Below are 12263 nucleotides of genomic sequence, written 5' to 3'. Positions count from 1 at the left end.
GCACAATACTTAGACAACCAAAGCCTTTTAGCTCGCACGGTCATCACAAATACCAAGGCGCAACAAGTTACCTCTCCTTGCCCAAGAATTAACATGTTTACCGATTTTGCCTTTTGTCGGGCAGCCGGACCGGATACGCGTCCGTGACCGGAAGCCCCCCTTTCATCTCAAAATGGCCGCGACTAATGACTGGAGGAATTTTTCTACGCCACTGACCACTGGATATTTGTCAAGCGACCCCACCGACATGATAGCACGAAGCGAACTTTTTCAGTGCACGAAGTTTTTTGGCTTCCGATCCTGATCACGAGTTGCGGATGACGAATAGTTTTTTTTTAATTTGAGAAAAAAATGCCGCGGAATATTTTACGTTGCTGGTAAACAGCTCCGGTTTATTTTTTGGATTGGTAAGATAAGAACTTCTGAAGCCATTGGTTGGCAATTTTTATCCTAAAGAAATGATAATTAATACGTCCAAACCATTATTTCTTCTGATTATTGTAAGATATCCTTATGGTCCAAATTCAGTTTAGGTACTTTCTGTTAAAAGTTTATGAAACAACACGCAGCGCCATATTATTATCGTGTAGCAGCGATATGATGATGACGTCAAGCTCGACTATAATACAAAATTTTAATCTCGTTCCTTTGTATTTCTAGTAATGTATCTTTTCACAGATAGATCGTCTAGGCTTCTAGGCTTTAACTAATTAGTTTACCTATTTATGGTTTTTATATTAATATTTTTCTCAATCTTTCCAGGCAAGCTATACGCGTCGCTCGGCAAGCGCGGCGGCCGCGTCGTCGGCAGCGACCTGCAAAGCGGGTCCGCTTCGTTCCGGGTGCGGGCGCTGCTGCCGGTGGCTGAGAGCTTCAAGTTCGCGCTGGAACTGAGGACTCACACGTCAGGGCTGGCCGCGCCACAGCTGCTGTTCAGCCATTGGGAGGTAGGATTGGATTTTTTTATATAATTATTTTTTCTAAAATATTGCTTGTTCCTAACGAGTCATCATACCCAAACGAGTAACCCTGTTTTTTCCCAACTAGTCACACTGGTACTGATCACACACAAACATTAAATACCTTTATTAAGTACATATTATCAAGATAAAAGAGCTTTCATTATAAAGAAACATGATGCAATAAACATTTATGACTATGACTATTATTGACTATGTACAAAATACATAAAAAATCAAAATAATTAAGTAATCTAAAGCTTACAGTAAGAAAATACGGGTTAATGATTAGGGATGTAAATAGGAGGGATTTATTTCCCAACGAGTAACAGGGTTACTCGTTTTGGTCTGACTCGTTGGGAACAAGGGCTTCTTAAAAAGCTTAAAATGACTTAGGCTGAGTTCCAACTTGCACCACCTAACTTTAACCGTATCTATAACGATAACTGGTGTTTTTGTATGGAAGTTGACAGATTTTTGTCGTTTGTTAAAGTTAAAGTAAGATGGTGCAAGCCGGCCTTATAATCCAATAGGTAATTTAAATTATATTTTTCTTCTTCTTTGCTCTTGCCTATTCCGGTTACGTAAAGTCCGCTTTCCTTAGGTGGCATGTGGTGCCATGAAAAATAAAGTAATAACCAAAAATATTTTGAAATTATTGAGATTAAAAGATGAGATTATCTGTCTCATCTTTTCATTACGACAAGCATGGAACAAAACAAAGCATTGAGTAAAAAAAGTTGTTTCCTTAGATTTGTAATCGGTCACCGTAATCGACTAAGCGCAATCTTATTCGACTTCGATTGTCTAATAATCGTAATTGTTGTTTGAATGCAACATTACTACAGTAGCAAAAAACTACAAAATTAATGATATTGTCACTTGTTGAAAGTAGGTTAACCCCTTGTTTTCAACATTTTAACTTGATTACACCAAGACATACTTTTCTTTCATAAAAAGCAACAAATTCTAATAAGATTTCTTTGAATTGGTATGCAAATTAGAATTCTTTATTATTTCAATTCAAATAAGTAAGGCAGGCAGCGCTGGACCGTTCGTTGTGGAAATCCTTGGGGTAGGCCTTTGTCCAGCAGTGGAAGTCATTTCGCTGAAACGACATAGTTCACCTCCTTCACTATTAAAGATTAGTACATAATAGTTAATAAAATAACATTATTTCCAGGTAATAGACATCGATCCGTTCTGGCGCCCGCGCACCGAAGAGGAATACCTTCACTGGGGCGAGAAATGGGACGGAGTGAACCGAGCCAAGGCTTACATGGACTCAGTCCGAGCGAGGAAAGGTCTGGCCACCGACAAGCAGCTGGTGCAGCATGCTGAGAAGCAGAGAACGCTGTCGAAGAATAAATAAAAGTATTTTTAAAAAGTATACTTAGAGTAGGCGCACACCGTTGATTTTTAGTTGGCCGATAGTTGTGCCCGATTTCAAATTGTATGAAGAATCGACCAAATCGAATCGGCGTAGTGTGCGCACTCCTATACATGCCCATACTTATCAACTGCCCGACTAAACTATCGGCCGACGAAAAATCAACGGTGTGCGCCTACTCTTAAGGAGCCACGATAGCCGAACGGTGAAGGGGTTGGACTGGTCGACTGGACATGCAAGGAAGGGTTCGAACCCCGCTGCCGCTCGACTAATGTGGTGAGCCCACTCGTAACACAAGCATTTTTGCTTACCACGAGGAGCTGAAGAGTTAGGCATTCAATCAACGATACTTGTTTTGTTAGTGATTTGTATTAAGTTATTGTTAAAGCTGAATTAGGACGTAAGGCCCTAGAACATTGCGACTTTTTACAGCGATAAAAATACCTTCTAACTAAATAATATCTTTACACTGTACTCCATCCAATCTCAAACTAGACAAAACTTGCCCCGTATCAGATTGTGTTGCATTATTTTTTGTAAATAATTAATAATTAATTTAATGTCCTACATTTATTATTCATAGAAAATAAGATAAGTTCACACAAACAAATGTTTATATTGTGTGGGGATTGAACCCGCGACCTCTGTCATTATAATCCAGTACGGGAACCATTGGACAAGGTGGCGACCGTCAATGTAGACAAAAGCTTCTGTACCTACTTATCGCCTCAAAAAGTCGTAGTATTGAAAGGGTCAAGTTATCTTAATAAATTGTAACATGCCAAGTTAAGTTTTTCAAATGTATTTGGAAAGAAAATTGAAGCTAGAAATCGAACCCAGATTCAAAAAATAAGCCGTTTAGAATGTACTATCGGGGACTCGAACGCCTTGACACCTTAAGGGCCTAAATTGTTTGCACACACACGCTCGATTATGCTCCGCCCCCGTTCATTCATGTTTCGGGTCTAAGCAGCGTCGGCGCACCACTGTAGGTGTTTGCCCTAGCAAACCAAGCTCTATGTAAAGCATTTAGGATTGAGTATTGCTTATTACCCGCATCCGTAGCGCTCGTTTGGCAACGTCGCATTTTAGTCAATTTGAAACCCAATAAAGAATCGCTACAAAATATTATATGAGGCTTCGTGTAAAATTTGAACTAGCGATTGCCCGCTCGGGTCACAAAATTGCTATCGCACATTCCGAGGTAACTATGCAATTTCCCGAGAAAAAAGTAGCCTTTTCTACAATTATTGTTGATATTATGAGTGTAAATCTTATGATATTAGTTTAGCTAGTTAGGGCGAGAAATACAAAATCATACAGTTACTTTCGAATTTTACTTATTTAATAGGTATTTAATTTATTCGGAACTTATAATTTAAAACAATATGTTATTGAATTAATTAGTAAAGAGTTAAGGAATATTTGTGGCTTAAAAACAATTATTGTAAGATCTGGCTATAACTTTCTTAAATCCTTGAATGTAAATAAAAACTTATAACTGATAGGTTTCTATTTATTTTTAATGCATATTTTGTTTTCCGTTTTAAAGAAACACTTATCTTTAAAACGGAACATCTCACATCCAGGTAATTGGTTATCGTAAATATTATAATATTCAGTTAGTTTTATTTCAAATTCAATTTTTTATTGCACATTAAGTGTCTTTACACAAGGTCTTAAATCAATAACAATTAAACTTCAAACTAAATAATACTTAAACAGTTAACAATGTATAGATAAGTTTGTAAGTAAATATAAGAATTATTTTGAGAGGCATGGTTCAGTAATCGAGCGGAGGTCAATAAAAAGGCAATCAAACAGTCCAATTACTAGCACGGGTCAACACAAATCAATCGGTTATTGATCACGAAACTTCACAAAAAAACAAAGGAGAGAATATGTCGACAGATCGCCAAAGCAAAAAGCAGACAGACCTCGTATAAAAACACAATATTAAAAAAAATACATATCTATTTGTTTGTAACCAAATTCTATTATTAAAATTCTAAGGCTGAGTTGCACCATCTTACTTTAACTTTAACAAACGTCAAAATTCTGTCAAACTCCATACAAAAAGCACCGGTTACCGTTATAGTTACGGTCAAAGTTAGGTGGTGCAACTCAGCCTAAAACTAAGAAAGATTGAAGAAAAAGAAACATTTCGTTTTAAACCTTAACCGTATGACAATAAAGTGCACAATGGTATTTCGTATTGCAACCTAAGCCCTGATTGTCTCTTATTGGTCGTAGTAAAAATATAGTAAAATGCGTAACCAATTAGAGACGGGGTGAGCACGTGACCGGAGCGATGCGCTTACGCAAAAATTTCTACAAAGCGGTCAGGTCAGGCGGAAGAGTCCCCGATAGTACCTATTAATTATCTATTATGTACAAAATACAAACAGTATAATGCTAGTTCTGTAAAAGCTTTGTAATTTCCGAGTCTGATACCGAAGGCCAACAAAGTTACATGTAATCAACTGTTAATTCATTAATGTAATTTGTTTTATACATCAAATGTATGTGTTATACTATGTGTATATTTCAGTGAAGTAAAACTTATTAAGCTAATAATGTATTATTGTTAAATTATTGTGTACTTAGTAAGGATTTCATACTCAAGTAGCAATAGCTTGTATAGTATATTTTTAATACATTGAATTATAACAATAACTCTTGTTTTATTTCATTCTGCCAACACTGTCCTACTGCTTTGTGGATCTAAGCTTTGTGGCTAATGCCTGTTTTCACCATCAATCCCTAATTTTTAAGTGACCCCTTTGAAAATTAATTTCCTGGTGTTAGCATTAGGGGTCACTTAAAAATTAGGGATTGAGTATTATGCCCGTTTTCACCATCAATCCCTAATTTTTAAGTGACCCCTATGAAACAAAATTCCTGTTAAGTGTCATCATAAGGGTCACTTAAAAATTAGAGATTGATGGTGAAAACGGGCATTAGTCTACTAGAATCGGGTGCGTAAATATTTTTCTTAAAAACGCTCGTATCTCGAAAACGATGCGTTCTAGCGCAAAAATAAGGTCAGTTTGCCCCCCCGTAGTCCCCCAATCCTGCCAAAATACTATCAAATGACAGAGAAAAAACAGTAATTTTTCGCATATTTTGGATTTTCCCATGTAGTCCACTCAAAAAAGCAGTTGTAGAGTGCGTGAGCTGGTATCTAAACAATTTCTTCAGAAATTCGTTCAGGATGCTTAGAAAGTAAACATACAACATACTAAAAGTTCCCGCCTCTAGGAGGGGGGGAAGGGGGGTTTATGTTCCCACTTTTGAGTTTTTCACTAATGTGTTAATACCATGAATGTAATTTGTTTTATACATCAAAATTAAATGTATTTATGAACGATTATATTTATGTACGTACATAATTATTTATTTCATACTCAAGTAGCAATAGGTTGTTTAATTCATTGAATTAAGCTAACAATAACTTTTGTTTTATTTCATCCTGCCAACACTGCCGCGGCATAGGCCGACGAGCGCGAAGTCTGAAATCAGGTACGTATTTTTCTTACAATCGTTCCTATCTCGAAAATGGTGCGTTCTAGCGCAAAAATAACGCCACTTTGCCCCCCCGTACACCCCCATTCCTCCCAAAATACTATCAAATGACAGAGAAAAAACAGTAATTTTTCGCATATTTTGGATTTTCCCATGTAGTCCACTCAAAAAAGCAGTTGTAGAGTGCGTGAGCTGGTATCTAAACAATTTCTTCAGAAATTCGTTCAGGATGCTTAGTAAGTAAACATAGGTACTAAAAGTTCCCGCCTCTTAGCCGCCGCCGCAAAGGGGGGGCGCCGGAGTGGGGGAAGGGGTTTTAAAATTCCCATTTGAGTTTTTAACTAATATGTTATACTTACCAATAATGTAATAATTTGTTTTATACATCAAATAAATAATGTATGTGTTATGTACGTTTATACGTATGTGTATATTTCAGTGAAGTTTTACGCTAATAATGTATTATTGTGTACTTAGTAAAGATTTCATACTCATTTTCATATTGCCAATATTGCCGCGGCACACAGTGGTCCCGATTTAATAAAACATGGACATTGATGCTAGAGGCACGAAAAATTTTTTGATGGTTACTGCTATGATAACTAATAAGGCAAAAAAATATTACAATCCTACGACGTCTATTTCGTAGTAAAAAAAAATATACACATATTTTTTGTATGGAAGAAATTACGTTTCTGTCAATTTTTCGAAATTCTTTAACGATGTCAAGATGCCGATCACACATGTTATAAAACAAGTGATTATGAGTATTTCATGCGAAGATACTTGTCACTTATCTCTGCGTACTTTTGAGTTATCGAGGGTTGAAAAATCGTTTTTTTTATACTAAATATTTCCACGAAAAATTGCCAGAATTACAATATGGTGTATAAGGGACACTTTTAATGACACATAACAACGACTCGCACTCGCGCGCGCTCGAATGCATCAACTTTTACTAAAATAAAAAAAAATTAAGGGAAATACTTAATACAACGTTGTATGTATAGGTCCGCTGGCCGTCAAAAAGTAGCTTATACGAGAGGTTGCCCAATTTACAATATGTCCATCATTGATAACTCAACAAATATCGTCTCTCTCTGAAGGATAACAAGTTTTTTTTGTTTCCAGAAGCTCTTGATAGAATGGAAGCCCATAAATACTATCTGAAGTGAGAATGAATCTCAAATTGCGATATTGCCATTTTGACAAATTACATGATGTAACTAGCGCTAACGTTTATCTTCAGGTAGACACAGTTTTAAGTTAAAAGATTGTCTACTATTTCACACTGTTCTTCGTTTTGGAACAGTTCTTTGATTATAGGTAGTCGCTAATTTAGTTTTGTTAGACTCTTTCAGTTTAGCACATAAAGCTTAAACTAATTCCTCCTCAGAATGATCTAAAAGTGTTAGAGAGCGCCTCTTCTTCTGCAGAAGAAGAATTTTGCATAAATCTTCAAAAGGTTTTTTATTTATACTAAAAGTCGATGGTTGCACATCTACTTCCGCAGTCTCATCAACTGGAGCGTCTTCCTCGGTGTTAACGTTGTCTATGCGTTGTGTTAACTCGGTAAAAACATTGTTTAAATCTATATTTTTACAATTCGGCCAGACAATTTCAGAGTCTAGCCAAAGCGAATTCTGGTGCAAAAATGTCTTTTGGGCTCTGCTGGAAGCAGACCATATCTTCTTTGATATATTTCTTGTAAAATTACGACTTAATGATTTGATAATTACTCAAATCTTTGGAAGACAATTCAATGCCAATACGTTCGTCATTTTAGTCTGAATTGGTCTGGCCGAAATGTAAAAATATAGATTTAAAAAATGTTTTTTACCGAGTTAACACAACGCATAGACAACGTTAACACCGAGGAAGACGCTCCAGTTGATGAGACTGCGGAAGTAGATGTGCAACCATCGACTTCTGGTATAAATAAAAAACCTTTTGAAGATTTATGCAAAATTCTTCTTCTGCAGAAGAAGAGGCGCTCTCTAACACTTTTAGATCATTCTGAGGAGGAATTAGTTTACGCTTTATGTGCTAAACTGAAAGAGTCTAACAAAACGAAATTAGCGACTACCTATAATCAAAGAACTGTTCCAAAACGAAAAACAGTGTGAAATAGTAGACAATCTTTTAACTTAAAACTGTGTCTACCTGAAGATAAACGTTAGCGCTAGTTACATCATGTAATTTGTCAAAATGGCAATATCGCAATTTGAGATTCATTCTCACTTCAGAGAGTATTTATGAGCTTCCATCCTATCAAAAGCTTCTGGAAACAAAAAAAACTTGTTATCCTTCAGCGAGAGATGATATTTGTGTGAGTTATCAATGATGGACATATTGTAAATTGGGCAACCTCTCGTATAAGCTACTTTTTGACGGCCAGCGGACCTATACATACAACGTTGTATTAAGTATTTCCCTTAATTTTTTATTTTATTTTATTAAAAGCTGATGCATAATAGCGCGCGCGAGTGCGAGTCGTTGTTATGTGTCATGAAAGGTGTCCCTTATACACCATATTGTAATTTTGGCAATTTTTCGTGGAAATATTTAATATAAAAAAATCGATTTTTCAACCCTCGATAACTCAAAAGTACGCAGAGATAAGTGACAAGTATCTTCGCATGAAATACTCATAATCACTTGTTTTATAACATGTGTGATCGGCATCTTGACATCGTTTAAGAATTTCGAAAAATTTACAGAAACGTAATTTCTTCCATACAAAAAATATCTACATATTTTTTTTACTACGAAATAGACGTCGTAGGATTGTAATATTTTTTTGCCTTATTAGTTATCATAGCAGTAATCATCAAAAAAAATTTCGTGCTTCTAGCATCAATGTCCATGTTTTATTAAATCGGGACCACCGTGCGGCAGCGGCCGCCGAGCGCTAAGTCTAGAATCGGGTACGTATTTTCTTAATATCGCTCGTATCTCGAAAACGGTGCGTTCTAGCGCAAAAATAAGGTCACTTTGCCCCCCCGTAGACCCTCATTCCATCCAAAATTCTATCAAATGAGAGAAAAAAAACAGTCATTTTTAGCACTTTTTGGACTTTCCCATGTCTTAAAATAGCAGTTGTAGATTGCGTGAGCTGGTAGGTTACCTAAGCAATTTCTTCAGAAATTGGTACAGGATGCTTAGAGACATACTCAAAGTCCCTCTAAGGGGGGGCGCCAGAGTGGGGGGAAGGGGGTTAAAGTTCCCACTTTTAAGATTAGTTTTTCGCTAATCTTTTAATTGGTGCTTCATACAGAAAAAAATATCTATGACGCTATGAAAGCTAATAAAAATTTTGAATCTTTTTTCTGAAATACTTCAAATTCCTACCCTTTTTAGAACTACACACTATCCGCGAAAGTGAAAATTTTCAAAACAAACTAGCTGTTCCCTGCTACTTCGCTCGCGTTATTTCGAGACAAAAAGGTATAATTTGGTAGGTATATAGATTTGGCTCCATATCCAACCCATCTCTAGCCAACTAACGAAAATGTGCACAACTCTCATTTTTACAAAAATCAAGATCCATTACATTTTGATCATAAATTGCAGTTTTTTTTAATATCTTCTTAGTATCGTAACGCATGGAATCTTGAGTTTTACAAAATGTTAGATGTACATTTTCATGGTCCTGCAGAATTATGTATGTATTTTTTTGCGATAGGTTAAAAATTGAATAGGAGGATTATTGAAACCAGTTTTTCAGTTAACTCATCTATCTATATTTACATTAAACAACAAACAAATCATAACTCAGAACAAATATACAAAACACCATCAACCAAATCGGTTAACAATTCCTACGCGGTAGAAATAAATTAACATTTTCATTTAAAAAAACTGCCTATCCATCACTGAATAATACATTGCACTCATATTTGTGAGCTGATACAAAACAAGCAGATAATTTCTCTATTACAAATCATTAAAATTTAAATAACACAACGATATTGTAGTAATTTAAAATAAATAACGGTTGCAGGGTCAGTCAGAAATTATCATTGGCTAAATATGAAACTACGAAACGAATACGAACTAAGAAAGTTGTAAAAGTTCTTCCCGCGATAAGTTGTTCGAAGTTTAAATGCATGTTGTTCAAAAGATTCATTATAAATTCAGAACCTAATTGTAAAAATAAATACAAAACATTTACAATTTCTGACTGTCCCAATAGGTTAACAAAAATATAGCAAATTACATATTGGATTTATCCGTCACTGGTAGACCAACAACAGATTTATAGCAACATAATAATCAAACATAACTATAACATCATATATTCAGAGGTAAATTATAATAACCGCACGGGCATGCCTAAAACTAACTATTGTACAAACCTCCTATAATTCTATCTACGTTTGATATTTCAACTATTCTAGTGTTGTCTTTGGCAATATTTTTATTTTATAATAGCTATTCCTGAAATCGTGACTTGCACGTTGCTATTATTTTATGTCAGGACCGATTCTTCAAATGTCACCTATAAGGTCGCGCGTTGCATTGAACTTGTTTCTACAATAACCATTGTGGTACAGGCGACATATAAAATGTCTAAAAATTAAGTGACCTTCAGTTTTTTTACATACCTAGATGTTGCTACCCTCGAAAATTAAGAATATGCTGGAAGTTCAACAACGCACGGCCTAAACATCAGAAATATAAGTCTAAACCCTATTTCTTTAGAAGTAGGGAGATATTTCTCACTGATATGAGTTGAGTATATTTCTATGTATCAGTAGGTCCTATCCCGAAATAAATACTCTAAAGAATGAGATAAACTTATATATTTATAATGCTAAATGGCAGGTAAATGAGCTTAAAAGGTTATAAACTTTGCAGCTATAATTTTCTACTTACTAATAATAATATTAATGGATAATATTAATGGAATATACTACAAAATATAAATAAGTAGTAGGAATAAATGAATGAAACGAGGTGACATTGAAGAACCGACCTTAAGTAGCTGTAACACGATTTTAATCCGGTTGGAGGCCTAACTTGTCGTGACAAAAAACAAAGTTGAACAACCCACTTTGGCACTGATGGTAACCTAGGACGAAATTAGGCCTTTACGAATAAATAACAGCCAATATTCTAACGGATACGAGGTAAAACATAACTATCAATTTATTTCGTAGATGTGCCCCGAACAAGTCAGAAATAAGAAAAAATAACGCCTAAAGAGTCTTCTTTCGAGATTGTATACGTTTTTTGGAAAATTTAATTTAAAAAATCTTTCCACGAAGCTGCTTCGCATTCAGAAATCACTGGGACTAATTTAAAAGTTAACACCATCTATTGTCAGAAGTTTAGAACTTAATTAACACTTAATCATTGTGATTTTTGTAGTCACGCAAATGATCACATTGCTATTAATTACTTAAATATTTGAGCACAAATTTTTCGATATTTATTTTATAACTATATCGACGGCACATCTACAAATAATGACAATAATTAACAAGAGTACGTCAAATTACAAAAGTTCAAGAAAGCTCTTGGATACATACATGAAAATAAATTATCACTAGCATTTTTAAATCACATCTATTTTACTTTACGATTTCAAATTAAAAACATTCAAAGTTTCTAGCATGTGTTATGAACTAATATTTACTAAGAGGCATTCAATACTTTTAAAGAATATGTAGATAGCGCCATCTGTCTTCTCTTGTTGCAACTAAATTGTAATTACAGATCTTTATCAATCTATGCTTGCTGGGGTATTGACCCAAGTTTATACTGATTATTGCACACAATTCGTTTCTTGTAGCATTATGATTGGGTCAATGTAATTTAGTTGAAAGAGGAGAAAATTAGCAATTATTCTTTAGAAGTACTGAATCATGAAACTAGGTAACAGTTATCTTAGTTTAGATATTTTGAACATAGCAATAGCTTGTGTAACGACTGCCCAACACCGCTTATTTACAAAGCGGATTGAAAACAAGTAAATAGATTATAGATTTACGTATTTTCTGGACAGACGTTATCCCAAGAATAAAACTTATTTGCTAGGAAATCGACACCAATCGAGTCAAAACAGTCTGCTTAAATCACTCACAAATGATTCTCTAACATTATTTTAAAACGTCCTTGAAATATTACTAACTGCATGAAATGAAATGCACCTTTCAAACACCACGGAATGCATAAAAAAAATGTCAATTGTCAAGCTATTTTTAGACGCTTAACAATAAAATATCGACCACCATTTATATTTGTGTGCCAACATAACATTTCGGACGACCGACATACATAATCGGATAAAATATAAGTACAAATCTAACTCATATTTGAATTCCTTGAGCTTTACCGAAGACTAGAATAATAAATTAAGTTATATTACACAAAATTTACATGAT

General features: G+C 35.0%; 1 protein-coding gene across 1 annotated transcript; it reads left to right on the top strand.

The window, feature by feature from the left end:
* The first annotated feature begins 725 nt into the window (after positions 1 to 725).
* LOC114362300 (elongation factor-like GTPase 1) lies at positions 726 to 2396 on the top strand. The gene is made up of 2 exons (XM_028317615.1): positions 726 to 947; positions 2143 to 2396. The coding sequence occupies exons 1-2, from the start codon at positions 726 to 728 to the stop codon at positions 2329 to 2331; spliced, it is 411 nt and encodes a 136-aa protein (XP_028173416.1). The 3' UTR covers positions 2332 to 2396.
* Positions 2397 to 12263: the final 9867 nt, after the last annotated feature.

The sequence above is a fragment of the Ostrinia furnacalis genome, unplaced genomic scaffold, assembly GCF_004193835.3.
Source record: "Ostrinia furnacalis isolate ACB-3 unplaced genomic scaffold, ASM419383v2 OfSCF6383, whole genome shotgun sequence".
NCBI lineage: Eukaryota > Metazoa > Arthropoda > Insecta > Lepidoptera > Crambidae > Ostrinia > Ostrinia furnacalis.
Note: the sequence above shows the minus strand (reverse complement) of the source record. Positions and strands in the feature narration are given on the sequence as shown.

What these genes read in the sequence shown, in the direction of transcription:
- LOC114362300 (XM_028317615.1), top strand. Translation starts at nt 726, where the DNA reads ATGGTTTTTATATTAATATTTTTCTCAATCTTTCCAGGCAAGCTATAC. An exon ending in TGCTGTTCAGCCATTGGGAG is followed by an intron (nt 948 to 2,142) that starts GTAGGATTGGAT and finishes CATTATTTCCAG; the next exon opens with GTAATAGACATCGATCCGTT.